The following is a 20,390-nucleotide window of genomic DNA, read 5'->3' as shown; positions in this document are numbered from 1 at the left end:
ATGTTGGCCGGAGAAAAAAAAAAGGAAAAAATTTAAAAAAAATCATAATCAAGAAAGTTTTAAATCACAATAAAAATTAGGAGCAGGGTGTGGGTTCAAGTCGAATAGGTTTGCCAAAGGCTCCAATCCTAACCCAACTCAAAATTAAATTGGGTAGGCTTTTCCGAACCCTAACCCTACCCAAGCAAATGCCAACCCAATCCGAGCTGAAATCAGGTTGAACCCATCTGGTTCGTGTTGAGATCGATCCAAGTCCCTACACATATGAGGCTGCGCAAAACTTAGGCCCATATGTTGATCCCAAGATTACAGTTGGCCAAGGCCTGAGCATAAGCAATTCTAGGCCCACACCAAAGAGTATTAGTACGGGTGAATTTGAAGCCTATATACATAGGCCCAGGCCAAAATTCCAAAAATAAAATGCAAAACTTATACGTTTGGGGAAACTCGATCACGGTGGGACTCGAACCCACAATCTCCCGCTCCGGAGGCGAGCGCCTTATCCATTAGGCCACGCGATCATTTGATGAAGGGAGTTCTCATTTATAATATATAGACTAAACCAAGAAAAAAATAAAATAAGTTTAGCTCCCAATAGTTTTCTTCTCATGTTAAACTAGTGCCTCCAGATTCCTGCCAGACATTGCCTCAACGTACCAAAGAAAACATTGTAGGGCACCTCAAGTGCCCCATTTCCATTGTCGGAGATCCTAGTGTGATGGACCCAACCCAAAAAATGTGGGACCCTTTAATTTATGTCAATGGAAAAGATAAGGGTCCGGTGGAACCTAATCGGACCCATCCATGATTTTTTTTTTAAAAAAAAATGGATGAGGAATGATCCTATGTCTAATTTATCCACAAATTCAATGGCTAAATGGGTGGGTCCCAGCCCTATTATGAATATGTCGGACCCACAATGTAGGCTCGTCTTGGGTGGCTCCCCAGAGTACAACTCGGGTTGATTTTTAGAAATTCGGGTTGAGCTTTTACTTTAAAATTGAGTCGGGTTCAAGTTGATTCCAATTCACTTTCAAGCAAAATTGCTCAACCCTAACCCTAACCCTAACCAAGTTACACCCAGGTGGCCCCACCATTCGATCACAGTATATTGTGATGTGATACTTGTATGTGTATATACAATTTCTTCGGTGTATACACTAACCACTTGAATCCCTTCATTAGACCGATGATGTTGGGTCATCTTGCCCATGAAAATCCAAATAATTCAAATTATTAGGATTTTAAAATTTTATATTTATAACTAATAAAGAGCTTCATACGCGAATTTTGTGGTTATACAAGGCCTTAAACACCCCCTACATTGTAGCGGGTGAGCCACATTGTTTTATGTGAAACAACCAATTACTCAAAAAGCTTTAGCTGCTAGTGATGCCGCTATTTAATCTTTTATACTTTAACAGTGCCCCTTCACATATGGCCCCTCTTTTTAGGATTGACCTACACGTGGCATATGTGGCCTCTCTTTTGGGTTGGCCATTACATGTGGATTTTTAATATCTATGAGTTTTGAACCGAGGACCTTTGCTCTGGTACCATGTGAAACAACCAAATACACCAAAAGCTTAAGCCTTCACAACCAAATTCGGATACCCCTTGGAATTGGATTTGGAGGTGAATTTGGATTTTTAAATCCAAATTCGGCGTTTGGCAAGCCTTTATGACATGTGGATTTGGATTTGAGAGAAATCCACAAGATTTACAAATTCCACATGTTAGTGTAATTTTTTGGATTTATAAATATAAATATGACCCGTAAGGGGTTAAAATGACCAAAATATACCAAAAAAGTGTTAAATGACTTAAGTACCCACATGACATTAATAACTGATCAAAATACATCATCTTAGGTAAAATGACTAGAAAACCCCGAGTCAGGCAAAATGACTGAAATACCCCTATATCAGGTAAAAATGACAAAATACTCCCGAGTCGTGCAAAATGACTAAAATACCCTTATGACATAAAAATGATCAAAATAACCTCATACAGTATAAAATAACTAAAATACCCCAATATCATGAAAAATTACTAAAATACTCCTAGATCAAGTAAAAATGACCCATGACTAAAAATACCATCATGAGATAAAAATGATAAAAATACACCATATTAGGTAAAATGACTAGAAATACCCCTATACCAGGTAAAAATGACAAAATACCCCCGAGTCATACAAAATGACTAAAATACCCTTATGACATAAAAATGATCAAAATAACCTCATATAGGGTAAAATGACTAAAATGCCCCAAGATCATGGAAAATTATCGAAATACCCCTATATCAGGTAAAAATGACCTATGGCTCATAAAAATGACTAAAATGACAAAAAAATACCTTCTCCATATTAGGTAAAATGACTACAATACCCCCAGGTCGTGTAAAATGACCGGAATACACCTATACCGGGTGAAAATGACCAAATACCTTGAGTCATGGAAAATGACTAAACATAAAAAATGATCAAAATACCCCCATATGAGGTAAAATGACTAGAATACCCCTGGATAATGGAAAATGGCTGAAATGCCCCTATATCAAGTATTTTAGGGCTTTTTGGTTTTGTTAGATTTCAAATTCAAATCCAAAGAGCATCCAAACAAAATAATAATAATTTAGATTTGAAATCCAAATCTATACGTGATCATCCAAACAGCATTATTTATAAATTTGTGAATTTTAAAATTCTTGATTTCAAATCAATGGATTTTGGAAATCCAAATTCACCTCCAAATCCAAATCCAAGGGGTATCCAAACGGGCTCTTAGTGTTTGGGAATAAAGATAGGGAAATGATTTTTGTGCTCCAATGTTTTGATAAACTTGCGCTCCAACTTTTGTCGTGTAGAATACGGACTGTCAGAGGAATGTTACGGTTCTCAAAAAGCACTTAAAGCCCTTAAAAATACTACACGACAAACAAGTGGAACGCATGTTTATTAAAACATTGGAGCGCTGAAATCATTTCCCTAAAGATAAAGGATTTAGAGAAAGGAAAAGAAAAATCTAAAAGCAAAAGACTTAAACAGAATTAGAAGAGGATACCTTCTATCAGATATTTTGAGCTAGGGTTTTTTAGTTCTCTTTTTTAATCTTCTTCTTAATATTTTTTCCTGTTCTTTTTCTATTTCATATGGGGATTTCTGATGCGATCCTATTTTTCCAGTATTCCTTATTCCACACGGCTATATCCCTTGGTTGTGTTGGTTAGCTGATTTAGTTAAGTTTACTTTGTAGTTATCTCTACCGGATCTTAGTTATCTTTATCTTTATTTGTAGTTTATTTTGAACCAAGGAAAAGTCAGAAAAAGGGCTTTCTCTTGGATTAAAAATCAAGGGAGAGATGGTTTTCTCTCTCTGGCCTTTATAATCTCACGGTCGGGCATCATATAAGTTCTCTTTTTTTATTATTTTCAAATGCAAATGTTGGGAAAGAGAAATGGAACGAAAACCATAGTAGAGATTTTGAGGAAGGGTTTTTTAGTGCAAATGTTCAGAAAGAGAAATGGAATATGAGCTACTGTTTTCGTGTTCTCTTTTTTAATCTTCTTCTTCTTGATTTTTTCTCTATTCATTTTCTATTTCAGATGGACTTTTCAAGTCCAGATTCTGGGAAAGATAAAATGAAACAGAAACTGTAGAAGAGATTTCGAGCTAGGGTTTTTAGATTTCTTTTTTTATCTTCTTCTTGAATTTTTTTTTCCCTATTCTTCTTCTATTTCAGATGGGTTTTCATGTGCAAATGTTGGGAAAGAGCAATGGAAAGAAAACGGTACCAGAATGATAGAAACAAAAAAAAATCTAGAAAACAAGTACCTTTAAAAAATTTCCAGGAAAACTTTTCACGGCCAAAAAGTTTCCTGGTCTCTCAATTCTGTCATTGTTGCTTCCTAGCCAAGAACCTTATGAAGTACCCCAAAACCAATTAAAGCATCCCCTACATTTATTTATAAACACCACCTACAAATTTCCAAGCACACCACTTAGCGAGTCTTCCCTGCCTATGCCATCCACTGTCATCGACTTGGCTAAGGCTTGAGTTGGCCAAACTTTTAACTCATACCTTTGGTAGACCAAGGATTGATTGAGCCAACTCTTAGACTAACCAAAACTAGGCCCAACTATTGGTCAAGCCATGGTTTGGTGAAGTATGCAAAAGACACTTTGACCCCCACCACTTGTTGCCAGCCATTGCTTGACATCATCCTTTATCATTTTACTCCCAAAAATAGACCCCATCTCCTCTTAATTAAGAACTTGGAAAATTTGTTTAGAAAAGCTCGAACAATTTTGCCGATAAAACTTGGTAAAGTTTCACTATAACAATCCACTGGTTTTATTAAGCCTAACACCTAGTAGTTAGTAAATAGTAGCCCCACATAGCAAATAGCAAACCTAATTAGCCTACCTGATGATAGTATCTCTGCGCCTATACATCGAACACAATTACAGTAAGCAGTATTTGAAGATTTCAAACAGCAAATGTTATCCTTTCATATAATACAGTTGCAGCCCAATGTCAAACCAGAGATGGAGGAATCTTCACGAGTCCCGATATTTTGTCAGATCGAATGTCAGAGTTGCTGAGCAGCTGCACATAGTTCAGGAATTAGTATCATGAAAGATGGGACTGAGAAGATATAAATTGAGAGGAAATGGGCCGATTATCAAGAGTTACCTTCTTTCAGAATCTCTGTAAACTCCAACCAATGCCTCGGCCTTGTCATAGAAGCTGTCCTTCAGTGAGATCACAATACTCTGAAACCCATTCCCTGCTTCAGAATCTTGGTTAGTTCTTGCGCCGTCGCATGATTTTGATCGTATGAACCCAGCAACTTTGGCAACATTCAAATTATCCAGTGCAGCATCAACTTCGTCCAGTATAAAGAATGGAGATGGCCGATAACTGAAACAGGGCAAGCATAAAAAATATGAACTTAAAAGTTATTTTTGTAATTATAAACTACCTACATTTTCTTCCGAAAATTGGTTCAATTTTCAGGGCTCACCACATGGCACTTAATAGAGATAGCAAGTAATGTAAAATTAGACATTGAAAGTGGATAGAATTCTTTAATAGGCAATGAAATGATAGGATCGTGCGAAGAAGATGACAACTGTTGAACAAATACTGTAGCCAAAAAATTCATAAAAGTAGGATTTCCCATTCAGCATCTGAACCAGTAATACAGAGCTTTGAAAATTATGATAGAGAAAATGGTCTATCCGTTAAGTTGAATGAATTGAAAGACATTTGGATGCAGGTAGTTACCTTGTAGATTAGTGGTATAAGTAATCAAGAGGGAGGAGACAAACATTTGATCCCCCTGGAATTTACCTCGTAAAATAGTGATTAGTAGTGTTTGGTTGCCAATCTCATAGAGTAGTGGGAGGGGGTGTCATTACCAATATAGAAGAGAAAAGGAGACGGAAGAGAAAAAGCAAAATTTTACACGACGAATTCCACCATTTTTTGAGAAATGTGGCATGGAAGGTAGAAGGAGGGAACATAGACACCACGTCACCAGACAAGCAATAATTACCTATGATTCTTGTCTAGTAGTCTCCAGGGATTGTGATGCTAAATTGCAACCAAACACCATAAAGTTACCAAAAAGTGCATTTTTTTATTGGATTATCCTTGAAGATGCGAAATTTTTCTAAAGGATTCATTTAGCCGACCCCAACTAGTTTGGGACAAAGGCTATGTTGAGTTGAGTTGAGTTGAGTAGAGATTATCCTTGAAGATGCCGGGCATGTGGCAACCAAACAGTCCCTAAAGTTATGGTGCAGGGTAATACTAATAGTTTATTAGGATAAAAACAAGTACACCTCATCTTTTCCTTAGTGGTACCTGTGGATTGAGAAGAGCAAGGCGAGTGCGGCAACAGTCTTTTCCCCACCCGATAACTGTTCCATATCCCGAAAGCGCTTTGTTGGAGGCATAGCTGTATACTTGATACCATGTAAGAAAGGATCGTCCTCATTTTCTAGGTTCAAATATGCCGTACCACCTAACGGGTGTGTGTTGCTCTTTGTTAATTGCTTGTAAATTTTGTCAATGTTGTTAGAAATATGATCGAAAGCTTCCATGAAGAGCTCATACCTGCACCAACATAATAATGTTCAGGGAAATGATATGCATACTACTAGTTAATAATGACACTCCTTTCTTTCCTTCACACCTTCAAATTAGCTGTTACAGCACCCAAAAAGCTATCACAGTCAATCATGTGTCTAATATAGAGAGAAGTGACATTATCAGATATAATTTCTAGCAATCACAAAACAAGCAACCGGCACTTTAAAAGCTAATCTATTGATTTTAGGGGAATGCTATACCTACGCCATGTTCTCAATAACGGCATGATCTATGTTACACAGATTCTTAGAAGTACCTGTGTCCGACACGTGTCGGACTCCAATACTTTCGGATTCTTTGTGAAACTTCTAGATCTCTTTTATCTGTTTTTTAATACTACTACCACAACTTTATAAATACTGCACATTTTTTTAGTTTTATCCATCCTAATGGTGAGTTTTTATATCGAAATAAAAAATTATATTTACTTGCTCAGATAAGCTTATCTGAGCAGAGCTCACAAACCATGGGGGGGGGGCACATTTTTTGGGGGATCCAAAGCATTCATTTGGAAGACCCTTCCATGGATAGGATGTGTACCAAAAATCAGATCGATAAGATCATCCTAACCCAATCAAAGGTGGAGGGGAAAATGGACAGACACTGTGTGTCCATGCTTCTACCCATTTTTTCCCTCCACAAATGGCAGGGTTAGGATGATCCTATAGGGCTGATTTTTGGTGGAAGGGCCTTCCAAATGAATGCTTTGGACCCCCGCCCCCTTCCCATGTGTTTGTGAGCTCCTGCTCAGATAAGTTTATCTGAGCAGCTGCTCACAAACCATTTCCTCTTTAAATATTTAATATAATATCATGTGTTTGTGAGCTCCTGCTCAGATAAGTTTATCTGAGCAGCTGCTCACAAAGCATTTCCTCTTTAAATATTTATTATAAGCATATTATTATGCAAGAAATTAAAATTTAAGAATTGATTAAAATATATTGGTGAATCCACAAATCTTTCTTTTTGTGGTTTGCCGAATCTAACACTCAATATCCGTGTCGGATTCCGCCACTCGTACCCGTACTAATGCAACAAATGGCATGATCATCATTGTCATTGTCATTGTCATTGAACGGTTTGGGGAGGTATTCTTTCTTTTTTGAATGGTAATATATTATAAATAAAAGCAAAGGAACAATATACAGGGCAAAGCTGACCAAGAAGGTCAACCAAGAAGGCAAGATACAGAGAAAATCAAAAAAGCACATCTACAAACACGGCCATTAGGGAGGCAAAAAACCAAAGAGCTCAAGCTCTTGCCTTCGCACTCCAGCTCTAGCAAGCTCGTCTGCCTCAGCGTTAGCGAACCTAATGATGAAAGCCTACTTCCAAATCTCCCAAGCAAACCCTAATCTCACCGATTCACCTAGCAAATCTCCGAAGGGGTGGGCTTATTACAAAAGGAGGCACCTAATACCGCCCCAGGGCTCAAGTCTGGGCGGTATTAGGTGCCTCCTTCGGTTGTTATTGTAACGCTCCACACACAAAAAAGCAATTCCATCTCCGCATTACCGCCTTCGATTTAAATTACTTCTTCTTTTTTCTATAGTAAGCTTCAGATCTTTACTCTCAGGTGACCGATGGTTCGTCCTTTCCTCTTCTTCGTCTTCGCTCATGTCTAGCTTACCCTTTTCTATCTTTTCTTGTTTCTCTTTTTTTATTTACTTCTTTGTTAATGTATACGAACCGGGGAACTTATTCCCACCCCAGCCTGGGAAATGTTGCAAAACAACAAATAGGCTCATATTGTTATAGTCTCCGCGGCGTGTAGATATCATTTCCCTTAATTTTATTATAATTAGCTTTTATGGGAGAAAAAAGACACCGAAATTTCAAAAGATAGGAGTCTTCGTGTTACATACGATTTTTCCATTGATTGTGTAGTCGTGAATATTTGTAACTAAAACTTTTTGAAGCATTACCTCTTTTGCTTGACTAAGTTGTATTTTTCAGCTATCCCTTTCTCCTCACTCCTGGCTGCTTCAAACTCTTCAATTACATCTTTTTCCTTCTTCTGAAGGGCATCATATTGTTCTAGAGCCTTCAAGTTGGGAGCTGTTCTTTCAATTTCAGATGTTAATGAATCCATCTTTTGTTTGAATTCTACTTCAACCTTCTCTCGGGCAGAAGGCCGCATGTCCTGCAAATATGATCTGCTCAGTTGATTATAATCAAAGACTGGTGCCACGGTGGATGATCCAGTTTCCATCGGATCGGAAATAGTTGGAAGCTTTATCTGCTCTAATTCACACTTCTCAATTATTTCCTGCTGACGTGATTTTAGCTGTTCAATCTGTGTCTCCTGCAATAGCAAAAAAGATTCACATAAATCATAAATGATAAACCATACAATGTGTTTCCGATATATTATTGCATTAGACCTAGCTGGCCCCAGCAGTTTGAAATGCCACTCACAATCCCTCAGAAATTCCCTTGTGTTAGGATGCACTAGAGGTAAACAAGCACCGGTTTGCAAGGGTTCCGGCCAGCAAGGAGATCTCAGGCATCTACCTTCAAGCTCCTTCGCTTCTTCTCCCGGCATTTAAGGCCCAAGTCCTTCAAGATCCTTGATACACCCTTAATCTAGCGAGAGACGTGCCTAGTGGGAAGATGAGGCGGAAAGAGCAAGATGGTGGTGGCTCGGATGTGCTGTTATTCGGAGAAAAAATTGGGAATGGCCGTTTCAGTTGTGGATACAGTATTGAGGTATTAAAGGATGTTTACCTGGATTTAATCAAGGGCGGTTACGAAGTGAATGAAGCTCTTGAGACTCTGGAGATAAGTAAGAAATGTTGCAGAAAGAATTCAATGTTAGTGGGGAAAGGAATTGCCATTAAACCCTCTGAACTGTGCAATGAAGAAACAAAACCTGAGGAGGCTGGGAACAGAGGAAAATCAGAAGAAAGCATTACCATAAAGCTCCCTCAAGTAGGACGGGCAAACTTCCGGGGGATTGGATGTGTGAGGGGTGCGGATACCACAATTTCAGACGGCGAAACTTATGTAGATGGTGCGGAGAAAATCCGAAAGTGCATGGTAGTCGAGCTAAAACCGTTGCAACGAATGTCGGAGAAGAAAATAGCATCTGGCCGGGAAAACAAACTAAGATGAGAATCGATGAGGATGTTGGAGGTGCGAAAGCACCATGGCCGAAAAACGGAACCTCGAAGATCTCAGAGAATGGCGAGATTAGAACCGTGGAAATTTTTGGGCACGAAGTTCAGGAAAGAATCAAACTTATGAGAAGAAGCCTCATAGGGAGGCTAAAGAAAACAGCATGGGAAGTAACGGAGGTGTGGGACTGGGTGAAATGGTTTTGGGGCTTACCAGATTTGCCGGAACTGTTTATAATCAGTAAAATTGAAATCTTGTTCGGCTTTGCTAATGAATCTCAAGCTGATAAGATATTTACAATGGGTGCTAGTGCTTTTGGCAAATATTTATTGTCAATATATCCTTGGCATCCGGCATTTAAAACCGGAGTGAAGGCCGTATGGCTTCGATTTTTTGGTATCCCTATGCATGCCTGGACCGCATCCACAGTTGAGGTGTTGGGGAATCTGCACGGAATGATGATGGAAATACGAATGGATGGTGACAATCCAGTCTTGAGTATGCAAAAGCAAAGGTCTTCACTACTGAGTGGGCCTTCCTACGCTCCGTGGTTAGATTGAAGGTGGAGAATCGTTATTACTCTATTGGAGTAGCTGGGAACTATGGAGAAGATCTAAAAATTGCGGCGAACGAATACCTCGGCTTAAATGAGACTTATCCTTTTGATGATGTTGGTGAGCATCTTAAACGTCGACCATCAGAAGAAACAGTGTGGTCGGAGAAGACGAGGGAAAAAATGTCATATTCACAGTATAATGGGCCTGCTGATTTTTTGGTATCCCTATGCATGTCTTGGCCGCATCCACAGTCGAGGCATTGGGGAATCTGTCGGAACGGTGATGGAAATACGAATGGGTGGTGACAATTCAGTCTTGAATATACAAAAGCAAAGGTCTTCACTGCTGAGTGGGCCTTCCTACACTCCATGGTTAGATTGAAGGTGGAAAATCATTATTACTCTATTGGGGTAGCTGGGGAGTATGGAGAAGATCTAAAAATCACGGCGAATGAATACTTCGGCTTAAATGAGACTTATCCTTTTGATGATGGTGGTGAGCGTCTTAAACGTTGACCATCGGAAGAAACATTGTGGTTGGAGAAAACAAGGGAAAAAATGTCATATTCCCAGTATAATGGGCCTGCTCACGCCGATTCTAATTGGTTGGAGGAGAGGTCCAGAAAAGGCAAGGCATTGATAGACGGTGGGATGGCATCGCATGAAGATGAAATCTGGGACATTCATTCAAACTGCGAGGAGAGGCGGGAAATGACGACCATCGTCGATAACAACCTAATCAGAGATCGAGCACGTAATGATGGTGGGAACATCAGACCAGTTAACATGTCGCACAATCGTAATCAGGCCGGGCTGGTGGCACACCGCCTACTAAATACAGATAATTGTAAGAACGTCTCAGGCAAAAGCTGCCTTTCAAATTCAAGCAAGTGCGGGACAGATGTCTCCCACTCACGCATTAAGCAATCCGAACGGTTCAGAGTAGGCGATGTGTCACAAGCTATGGCGCATGCCCAACAGATGGCACAAATATTATCTATCACCGAGAATTCTAAGAAACCAGTGGATAATAGCTGGAATCCAGCTCCACCCAAATGCGGGACGGATGGCATCCTTATGGCTCTGTTCACTTACGTTCTCGGGAAATCGAATCCTGGGAAAACACCTTTTTTTTTCCCGAGAAAGCTAAAATAGTGGTGTTCACTTGTTTTCCAGAGAAACTAACAGTATGAGGTGGAAAATGTCAAAAAATGACATGGAAAATGCCACAAATGACGTGGAAAAGACTCTTTTCCCGCAAGTGTGAGAAACCAAATCCCACCATTTTGACGGGATTTGGTTTCCCACGGAATAAGTCGTGTGAAAAGGCGCGGGAAACCTTTTCCTGCACAGTTTCTCGGGATTTCTTTTCCTTTCCCGGGAAAACAAGTGAACGGAGCCTATAGGTGCAAAGTTAAATGAACGGACCAGATTAGATGTTGTGGCACGATCTGAAGCGCATGGTCAACAGGGGTCTCATTACCTGTGGGACACGAATAGACCCTACATGCAAGAAGACATCTGGCGGGCAGATAAAAAGATCTATGCAGAGGAAAGGAGCTGAAAGGAGACCATCTTCTTCACCAAGCAGAGGGTTTAACCTGAAACGGTTGGCCCTTATCTCTAGCAAGAAGTTCTTGATGAGATTTGGGTCCAATCACCCAGGGTACCCTAGAAGATATCAATGATTGATCGAAAAAATGGTGCAAAAGGTTATTGCTGAGGTCATTCCTCACCGGTCCTTCTACAAGAGGGGGAAGAGGGCGGTAAGGGGCGATCAAAAATATGAAAGGGAGGAAGTTATTCAAGAATATCTAGCACTCAAGTGGAGAACATTGGGTCAAACCTCTGATAGCGGCGTGAAGGAAGAAGCGGACAAGGGGGTCGAAACACAGGAGGCTAATGAAACGATGGACGCATCAAACATGCAAAATTCAAGTGCGGACCCGGGTTTTCGAGGCAGAACTAATGGTAACAATGTTGGCGAAAATCTCAGTGAGGAGTCTATAAAGAAGGACTCTGAACTAACGGAGGATACGTTGGAACAAGATCTACAACATAATAGCATGTCTTGTTTAAGATGTGTTGATGGAGTGGAGAACCCTGATAAGTGCAACTTGAAGGAGGAGGTTGCAGCAATGGTAAGAATGGGATGGGACTTGGGTATTCAATTTCAAGAAGATATAGTCGGGACTCATCAGATGATCACAGAAATCGTGAATATAAACGGGGGAAATGCGTCTACTCAAAGAGGCAAGGGAAGGGGGTCGAGGGAGCTTAAGCAGTTAAGGGGGCTTTCTAAAATATTGCTATCAATGACGATAATCTTCTGGAAGATTAGGGGTTTGGGTTCGGAAAGGAAGCGGCTAGCAATCAAGGATATCTGTCGTATTCGAAGAGCAGATGTACTGGTCATAATTGAATCTAAGATGTGGTCGTGGTGTGTGTGTGTGTGTGTGTGTGTTGCTTGGGGGGGGATCGGATCTATTGATCGATGATTGTTGGGGAAGAAATAATATGCAAGAGGTATGGCTGGCGGAATCATCGTCATTTGGAAGGAAAGTTTACAGGTAACGGAGGATCATCAGATCGGTATGCACACGGTATCCGTCCGCCTTAAGCACAGACTCTTCAATTTGCAATGTCTCCTAACGGCGGTTTATGGTCCACCACGTGCTAGGGAAAGGAGAACACTGTGGCCAAAGTTGATGAATATACGCTGACAGTATTCGGGGCCGTGGATTGCGGGAGGGGATTTCAATACCATTAGATTCCCGGAAAAGAAAAATCAGATGGGAAGTATTACAACAAGCATGCGGAAATTATCGAATTTTATCCTTGACTGCGAATTAATTGACTTGCCTGGAGGGGACCAGATTTACATGGACTAATAATCAAGATTGTCTTACATTTAGCAAGTTGGATAGAATTTTGATTTCTAAAAAGTGGGACAAGATGTTTCCAAAGATTTGCCAACGTGCCCTACCCCGTCCTATATTTGACCATAACCCCTTATTGCTCGAATTATTCAATTTCTCTAGAGGACCAAGGCCCTTCAAAATGGATATGTCTTGGAGTGAATCCTCGGGGTTCGATGATACGATTATAGGCTGGTGGATGGAGACGCAACTCGTTTGGATGGAAGGGATTTGTCCTCTGTCAGAAACTCAAGTTCCTCAAGACTCAAATACGAGAATGGGAGAAAGCTGAAACTATTGCTAAGGAGAATCAAAAAGTTGAAATACTGTCCAAACTTCTCGAATTGGAGCTGAGGAAGAAAATAATCCTTTGGGTGCGGTGGCTCGTCGAGAACGTGCCGCTCTGAAAGTCGAATGTGAAGAAATTAAACGTAGAGAGGAGATAAGTTGGCGACTCAATCTCGAGCTATTTGGCTTAAGGAGGGGGATTGCAACACAAAAAAAAATCACAAAATGGCCAACGCGCGTCTCCAGATTAATAATATCAACAGTCTCATGACTGAGGGGGGGGTTTGATGAAGAGCCGGAACGCATTCAGGATATTATTGTGGAATATTATAAGAAGCTTTACACTCAAGGACATGCGTGGCGACCAAAAATCCAAGGTTTAAACATTAAATCAATTTCGAGGGACAGAAGTCGCTGACTTGAGAGGGAATTCTCTCTGGAGGAAATTGAGGAAGCGCTCAAACACTGAAGAAAGACAAGGCACCTGAGCCCGGTGGCATTTCTATAGCTTTCTACCTCTGGTATTGGGAAACTATCAAGGGAAATGTTTTGGAGTTTATGAATGAATTCCAGTCGAGGGATTACTTTAATAAAGGCGGGAACTTGACATTCATTACTCTCATACAAAAGAAGGAAGGGGCCGTAGAACTAAAAGATTTCTGACCAATCAGCCTTGTCCACAGCATGTATAAACTAGTGGCTAAGGTTCTGGCGAGAAGACTATCTGTTGTCATGGATGAAATTATTTCCAAATATTAAGGTGCTTTCATTGATAAGCGTCAGATTTGGGACAGAAACCTTATAGCCAATGAAGTGCTTGATACCACAAAAAGAGAAGGCGGAAGCGGAATTGTTGTCCGGGTGAAATTCGAGAAAACATACGATCATGTGGACTAGAAATTCCTTGATTTCACTCTAGAAAGTATAGGATTCGAAAAGAGATGGAGGGGATGGATCAGAGCATCACTACAATCTGCTTCTTTCTCTGTTCTTGTCAACAGATCTCCGACAGGATAATTTGGGAGTACTCAGGGTCTAAGATAGGGGAACCACCCTCTATCGCCTTATCTTTTTATTATGGTGGTCGAGGCCTTAAGCCTTATTATTAAGCAGAGCAGAGGGTAAAGGATATATAACTAGACTTAAATATAGTCGGAATCAAGTTTGCCAGAGTGGGAGTCGAAAGCGGGAATCGAATCGGGAATCGAAAGCGGGAATCGAAGGCTCCCGGAATGGTCGGAAGCGGGAATCGTGAAGTCGCCGGAGAGTCGTCGGGGAGTCGCCGGGGAATCGCCGGGAATCGTTGGGAGTTAGAAATCGCCAAGGAATCTCCAATCGCCGCAAAATCGCGTTCCACATAACATTAAACCGCAATTCCCAAAAGTGGGAATCGCATTTACGGAGAATCATAAACCACGATTCCCAAAAGTGGGAATCAGGTTTCCGGCGAATCCGAACCGGGATTCCCAGTTTTTGGGGATTCGAGAAGAATCCCATTTCGGATTCGAGAACCCGGGGAATCGAGGTTCCCCACTCCAAGGGAAGAATCCTACTTCCTTGGTCGGAATTCCATCATGGTATCTCGTCTCCAGTTCGCCGATGACACTATTCTCTTAATCAAAGATGGCGCAGATCGGATAAAATATAAAGAGGATATTTTGGTGGATTGAAATCGTATCATGGTTAAAAATCAACTTCACTAAAAGTGTTATTGCTAGAAAAAATCTTGATCACGATGCTATGATAGATCATGCTAATATTCCCGGGTGTTTGGATGCGGATTTGCCGATCAAGTATCTTGGATTACCTCTCGGATATGGTATCCCCAAGGCCTCTCTTTGGGACCCGATTATTGAAAGAATTGAACATAAATTAGCAACATGGAAGAAACAATATTTATCACTCGGCGGACACATAACCCTTAATCAAAGCTGTACTCTCTAACATGTCGGTCTACTTCATGTCCCTCTTTAAAATTCCGGCTAAAGTCGCATCACGGATTGAAAAGATTCAACAAGATTTTTTATGGGAGGGAAGAGAGCATAGCAAAATTCGAATTCGTAATAGAGCTCTATTGGGCAAATGGTTATGGAGGTTTGGCACGGAGAAGGATGTGTTATGGTATCAAATCATTCGCGATAAATACGGATGTGGTTGGGGAGAATGGGAATGATACAACCCATCATCCGGAAAAGGTTCGGGAGCGTGGAAATCGGTTCAATTTTGGTCGGCTCTATGGCTTGGCAGCTGCATCCTAAAGGAAAGGTTCCCGAAATTGTTTCGCATCGCTTCTAATCTGGAAGATAGAATTTCGGATTATGTAATGAGACGCGAGAACCACGACAATATCTTTTGGGATATTAGATTGCGTCGCAACTTGAAAGAAGAGGAAATCGTAAGCTTCGGCATTCTCATTCAATTCTTATCGGAACATTATCTATCCTCTAACGTTGAAGATGGGTGGATATGGTGTCCCGATTCTCAGGAAGCTTTTACGGTTCGATCGTTCTTCCATAAAATGAACGTCGGCTTTGGCTCAAAATCCAAAAAGGCGCGTGTTTGGCACCATATAGTTCCAACGCGCATAGCCGCCTTTGCATGGATGGTCGCACATCAATGTATCAATACCAATGACAGACTCATGCGGAGGGGATTCCAAATGGCTAACTAGTGTGTTATGTGCTGTAATAATGGGGAAACATTGGACTATCTCTTTGGTGATTGCCCTTTTGCATTTCAGATGTGGATGTCGATTTTCAGGTCTTTTGGCATGTCATGGGCACAGTCAAATACACAAAATGTGATTTAACTGGAGTGGAGCGTTCTCTGGATGCCTTGGTCAAACATTGTGGACATAAACATCTTTCGCGATTCTATGGCATATCTGGAAGGAACAAAACTGCGGAATCTTCCACAAAGCTCGGACTTGGCAGAATATTGTATTGGACATCAAATTGTCAATTATATCGTGGGCTCGGTCCAAAAGGGGAATACCGTATCCAGTGGGAGTGATCCTTCGAAACTGGAACGCTGTCATTACGGAAAGAAGGGATGTTCGTATCGTCGCACCAAGATGGAATCCACTGCCTGTGGGTTGGTTCAAGTTGAATTTTGATGGAAGCTCTTTTGGCAATCCGGGCAGAGCAGGAATCGGTGGAATCATTCGGGAAAAGGAAGGTAACACCGTCGGGACCAGTTGGGATATGTGATGAGAACAAGGCAGAGGCTACGGCATTATTATTCGGACTGAAATGGTACGAGGTAAATAACCTTGGACCATTGATTGTAGAAGGCGATTCTGCCAATACGATAGCTTGGGCACTTGGTCAGTTGGTCGTTGTTGTGGACCTTGGCAAATCCACAATACCCTTGATGCGATCCGGGACTTGGTCAGGGCATTAAAGCCTCAAATTACGCATCAGAGGCGTTCGGCCAATTATAGAGCTGATGAGCTGGCGAAATAGGACGTAGAAAGATCGACCACATGCATAGCTACTACAACCCGTTCTTGAGACGGTTTTCAGTCATGATATAATTGAGGTAGCTGATCATTCTATTAGATGGGATGCTTGTTTTTGTTTTTATCATTCGGGGACCACTTGTCCCCTCTCTGTAATGATAATGTTTATTCAATAAAATTTTGTTACCTTTCAAAAAAAATCTAGTTTCTGCAACAGTGGTAGTAGTAGCAAAACAACATTGCAGCAACTAAGGCCCTGTTTGGATTGCACGAAAAACATTTCTGACTGTAAAAGTTTTCTTAGAAAAAAATTTCTTTCCAAGATATATAGGGAAATGATATGATTATGGTTAAATTAGTAGGACATTATCATAAATTGAGGGTCGATGTAAGTAAAAATTGTATAGGGTTGGTTGGGTCTTTTTTATGTAAAAAAAAAAAACTAGCAAAATTTAGAAATATTTTTCCTTTCCAAACTTTTCAGGAAAATTCCTGCAATCCAAACAGGGGGGATGACATGGAATTTTTTGATGTAATAGAACATAGCTTGTAGATATCCTACCTTGGAATTTATCTGACGCTTCAGTTTCCCTATTTTTCCTGTGACAATGGCACTTTGCTTCTTTAATTCCTCGATGTCTTTTTCACACTCATCCGATTTGGACTTCCACCCTATAGGAAAGAAATGAAATCAAGAAGCGATAAATCATTCACCCTCCCATGAAAATTACAATAGAATGATGCTAATGAAGACCATCAATTTATGGGTTTGCAGGGTAATAACTGAAAAAGAAAAGCCCGCTCACCCCAAGAAGAACTCTACTAGTTATAGCTTGACACACAAACCATCACATGCCTGACAGGACCCGGCATTGAAAACAATCCAGGCACTCAGCTTGGATCATCCTTACATGATCAAGGTTTAGTTAGTTTATCATGCAGAGCACTACTAACAAATAGGATTCTAATAAACAGCTAAACAATGGGATCCAAACTAACAGGGAAATAACATGAAAAAGAAAAGGAACTTAGCCCAAGTGGACTCTACTAGTGATAACTCATGATTCCTTTCCATGCCTGAAACTTCTGGCATTCAAAAAAGATTAGTAATGCCAAACCAATTATTGGCCCTGTTTGTTTAAGATTATGACAACCAATTGTGAGTGCCAAACCAATTATTGGACTCAAATTTTAACATAATTTGAGTCCAATAATCGGTTTGGCACTCATACTCGGTTGTCATAATCTTAAACAAACAGGGCCTAACTATGTTTCGTCAAGAAACTGGAACCATCTTTATATGATCAAGGTTCGCCATCATCACGTGAAGATATGCTTGTAATTCTCTGTTCATCTGACAGATTGGAGTATATGTGCAAAACTAAGGGCCCGTTTGTTTTAGATTATGACAACCGATTGTGGAGTCCCCAACCGATTATTGGACTCAAATTTAGTGCAATTTTTGGTCCAATAATCGGTTGGGGGCTCCACAATCGGTTGTCATAATCTAAAACAAACAGGGCCTAAGATTCCAGGATTAAATTATGGGAACTTCTGAGCATAGAAATGGTGTTTGGTTCAATTTAATAGCAGCATGCATTGCCAAAAACTAAATAACAGCACATTATAGTAAATAAAAAAATTTCTATGAGATTCAGGGTCTTTTAAAATTCCATCATTAAAGAATCAATCGGCCAAGTGAATTCCAAACAATCGATATCAAATCAAGGAAATCAGCTCACTAATAAAAAAAATAATCAAGTATCGAAAGCTTAAACAGGTGTATCAAACAAATCAGATCTATATGACAAAAAAAAACTACTATGATTCAAAAGCTATGGTACAAGGATTCTTCTGAATGGGCAAAGTACCCGTGTCGGACATGTCTCGGATTGCAATACTAAGATTCACGACGACTTTTCTAGGTCTCTTTATTTGTTCTTTCTTAATACTACAACCACAACTTTACAATTACCACATGTTAGTTTTATCCATTATAATATTAAGTTTTTCTTTAAGGAAAAAAAACATTATATTTTTCTTATCCTATTATAATTCTAATATATTATTGATTATAATTAAATTTGAGAATTGATTAAAATATTTAGGCGAACCCAAGAATCTTTCTTTTTGAAGTTTGCCAAGTCGGACACTCGATACCCTTGTCGGATTCCGACACTCGATACCCTTGTCGGATTCTGACAATCGTACCCGTACTGATGCAACATAGCCCAAGAAATCTAAAAAGGATACTGGAAAAGGAGTGAGGGTTATGTATGGAATGTAGGTTTAAGGAGGTAACAAGGGGGACAGTTGGTCAAGGAAAACAAAGGCTTGTAAGGTAATGAAAGGGACGCAAAAGGGTAAAATAGGGTAGGGTGTGAGCGAGGAACAAAGTAGGTGAAATATGCACCTAGGTAGTGCGCAGGGCATCGACCTTGGTCGTCCAGGCATAGGTAACTCCAAGAGAAGAAAGAGAAATAGCTAAAGTGGAGAAGAAAAGGAAGGTGGGGGGATGACGAACGATCAAGGGGAGAATTAATAAAGCGAGGGGTGGAGTGGAAAGGAGAGAAAATGAGCGAAAAAATAAAAAAGGAAGAAAGGGAACAAATGAAAGATGTAAGAAGGAAGATAAGGGGAGAAGTAGTAATAGAGGAGAGGAGGTGCTACATTTGATCTTTTATATCCTCATATAGCACTTCTTCCGGTCCAAGAGGCTAGATGAGGGATCACTCATAGGAATGATACAATGCAGTCCATGTCCTACACAGCCAAGGAAGCATCGTTTTTTAATCCCATCAAACCCGGAAGAGAATCTTTCTCGAAAATCATAGTGTTTTTTAAGGCACTATGAGGAGAGGGATATAATCCCTTTCAAATCGCTATGCAAAGACGGACGTTCAAAAAGATTCTCAAGATTCCCAATTAATCGTCTAGGCGTTCAAGGGAGAAAGATGGTGGAGGGTGAGATGGAGGAAGGGAAGGGAGGTTGATTTATGTTTTTTTGTTTGAGAGAGACAGAGAGAGAGGGAGAGAGAGAGAGAGAGAGAGAGAGAGAGGGTGAAAATGGGGAGGAAGTTGACCAAGATGAGAAGGTCGAATGGTGAGATGGGCGAAAGAGCGAAGAGAAGAGAGATAACTTAAAGCCATGGGTCCACGATTTCAAAATAGTGTCTTTCTTGGGGTGTTTAGTACTTAAGTGGTGGGCCCCGGTGTTGAGCCAATAAGTTATAAGTAAATGGGTAAAGGTCATAACAATGGGTAAGTGGGCCTCGACCCGCGTGTGCGTCACGCACCTTAGTTCGCCAAGGTCCTGTATAATGCTAGAATACAAGACATCGGCACAACAGACTGTACTGGGGAGGGGTAGGGGCCCTCTCTGTCTCTTCTTTACTAACGAGGACTAGGATGGTATTAGTTTCTTAGCATATGCCCTTGAACTTCGATCGATTCAGGAATAGTTCTAATTCCTTTCCTTTTGGTGCAGCGCCCTCTTTCATTGTCACACGGGCTACTAGCACATCCCTTGATGGCTTAGGGCCACCCTTACAAGATTTAGATTTATTCATTTTCAATCTTTCACGAAGGAGTATGTATTCTTCTCCCCATCATTTGTGGTCTTTCAGTCATACTGTCAGTGACAGCCTAACAAAATATGACACCTTTAGTAGAGCGACTTCGCATCAAATTGCATCTTTGTAACATTTTCGATGGAAAAAAGTTCACAAGACATCATGTCGTAACAGACTGACGAGTACTTCGGCTACACTCTTAAATCATGGGATGCCTCTCAACAAGAAGATCAAACATTTAACTTTTCAGTCAATTTAACTTTTCAGTCTTCAATTTCAATGCACTTAGGCTACACCTATAAACCATGCATTGT

General features: G+C 40.5%; 1 protein-coding gene and 1 non-coding gene across 2 annotated transcripts in view; both read right to left on the bottom strand.

Annotated features, from left to right (window-relative positions):
- Positions 1-448: 448 nt before the first annotated feature.
- TRNAR-CCG (transfer RNA arginine (anticodon CCG)) lies at positions 449-521 on the bottom strand. Its single transcript has one exon. It is a non-coding gene; the product is annotated as a tRNA-Arg (tRNA).
- Positions 522-4,311: 3,790 nt separating this feature from the next.
- The window catches only part of LOC143858408 (structural maintenance of chromosomes protein 1-like), a 58,286-nt gene continuing 42,207 nt past the window's right edge, over positions 4,312-20,390 (bottom strand). The window contains exons 14-18 of the mRNA XM_077369062.1: positions 17,067-17,176; positions 8,091-8,470; positions 5,878-6,129; positions 4,702-4,929; positions 4,312-4,614 (exon numbers count right to left, since the gene is read on the bottom strand). Coding sequence (XP_077225177.1) covers positions 4,566-4,614; positions 4,702-4,929; positions 5,878-6,129; positions 8,091-8,470; positions 17,067-17,176 — 1,019 coding nt within the window. The 3' untranslated portion in view covers positions 4,312-4,565. The remainder of the gene's footprint in view (positions 4,615-4,701; positions 4,930-5,877; positions 6,130-8,090; positions 8,471-17,066; positions 17,177-20,390) is intronic.

Source organism: Tasmannia lanceolata, unplaced genomic scaffold, assembly GCF_043159265.1.
Source record: "Tasmannia lanceolata isolate RefF3 unplaced genomic scaffold, GAP_Taslan_0.1 ptg000026l, whole genome shotgun sequence".
Taxonomy (NCBI): domain Eukaryota; kingdom Viridiplantae; phylum Streptophyta; class Magnoliopsida; order Canellales; family Winteraceae; genus Tasmannia; species Tasmannia lanceolata.
This window is presented reverse-complemented; position numbering and strand designations above follow the sequence as displayed.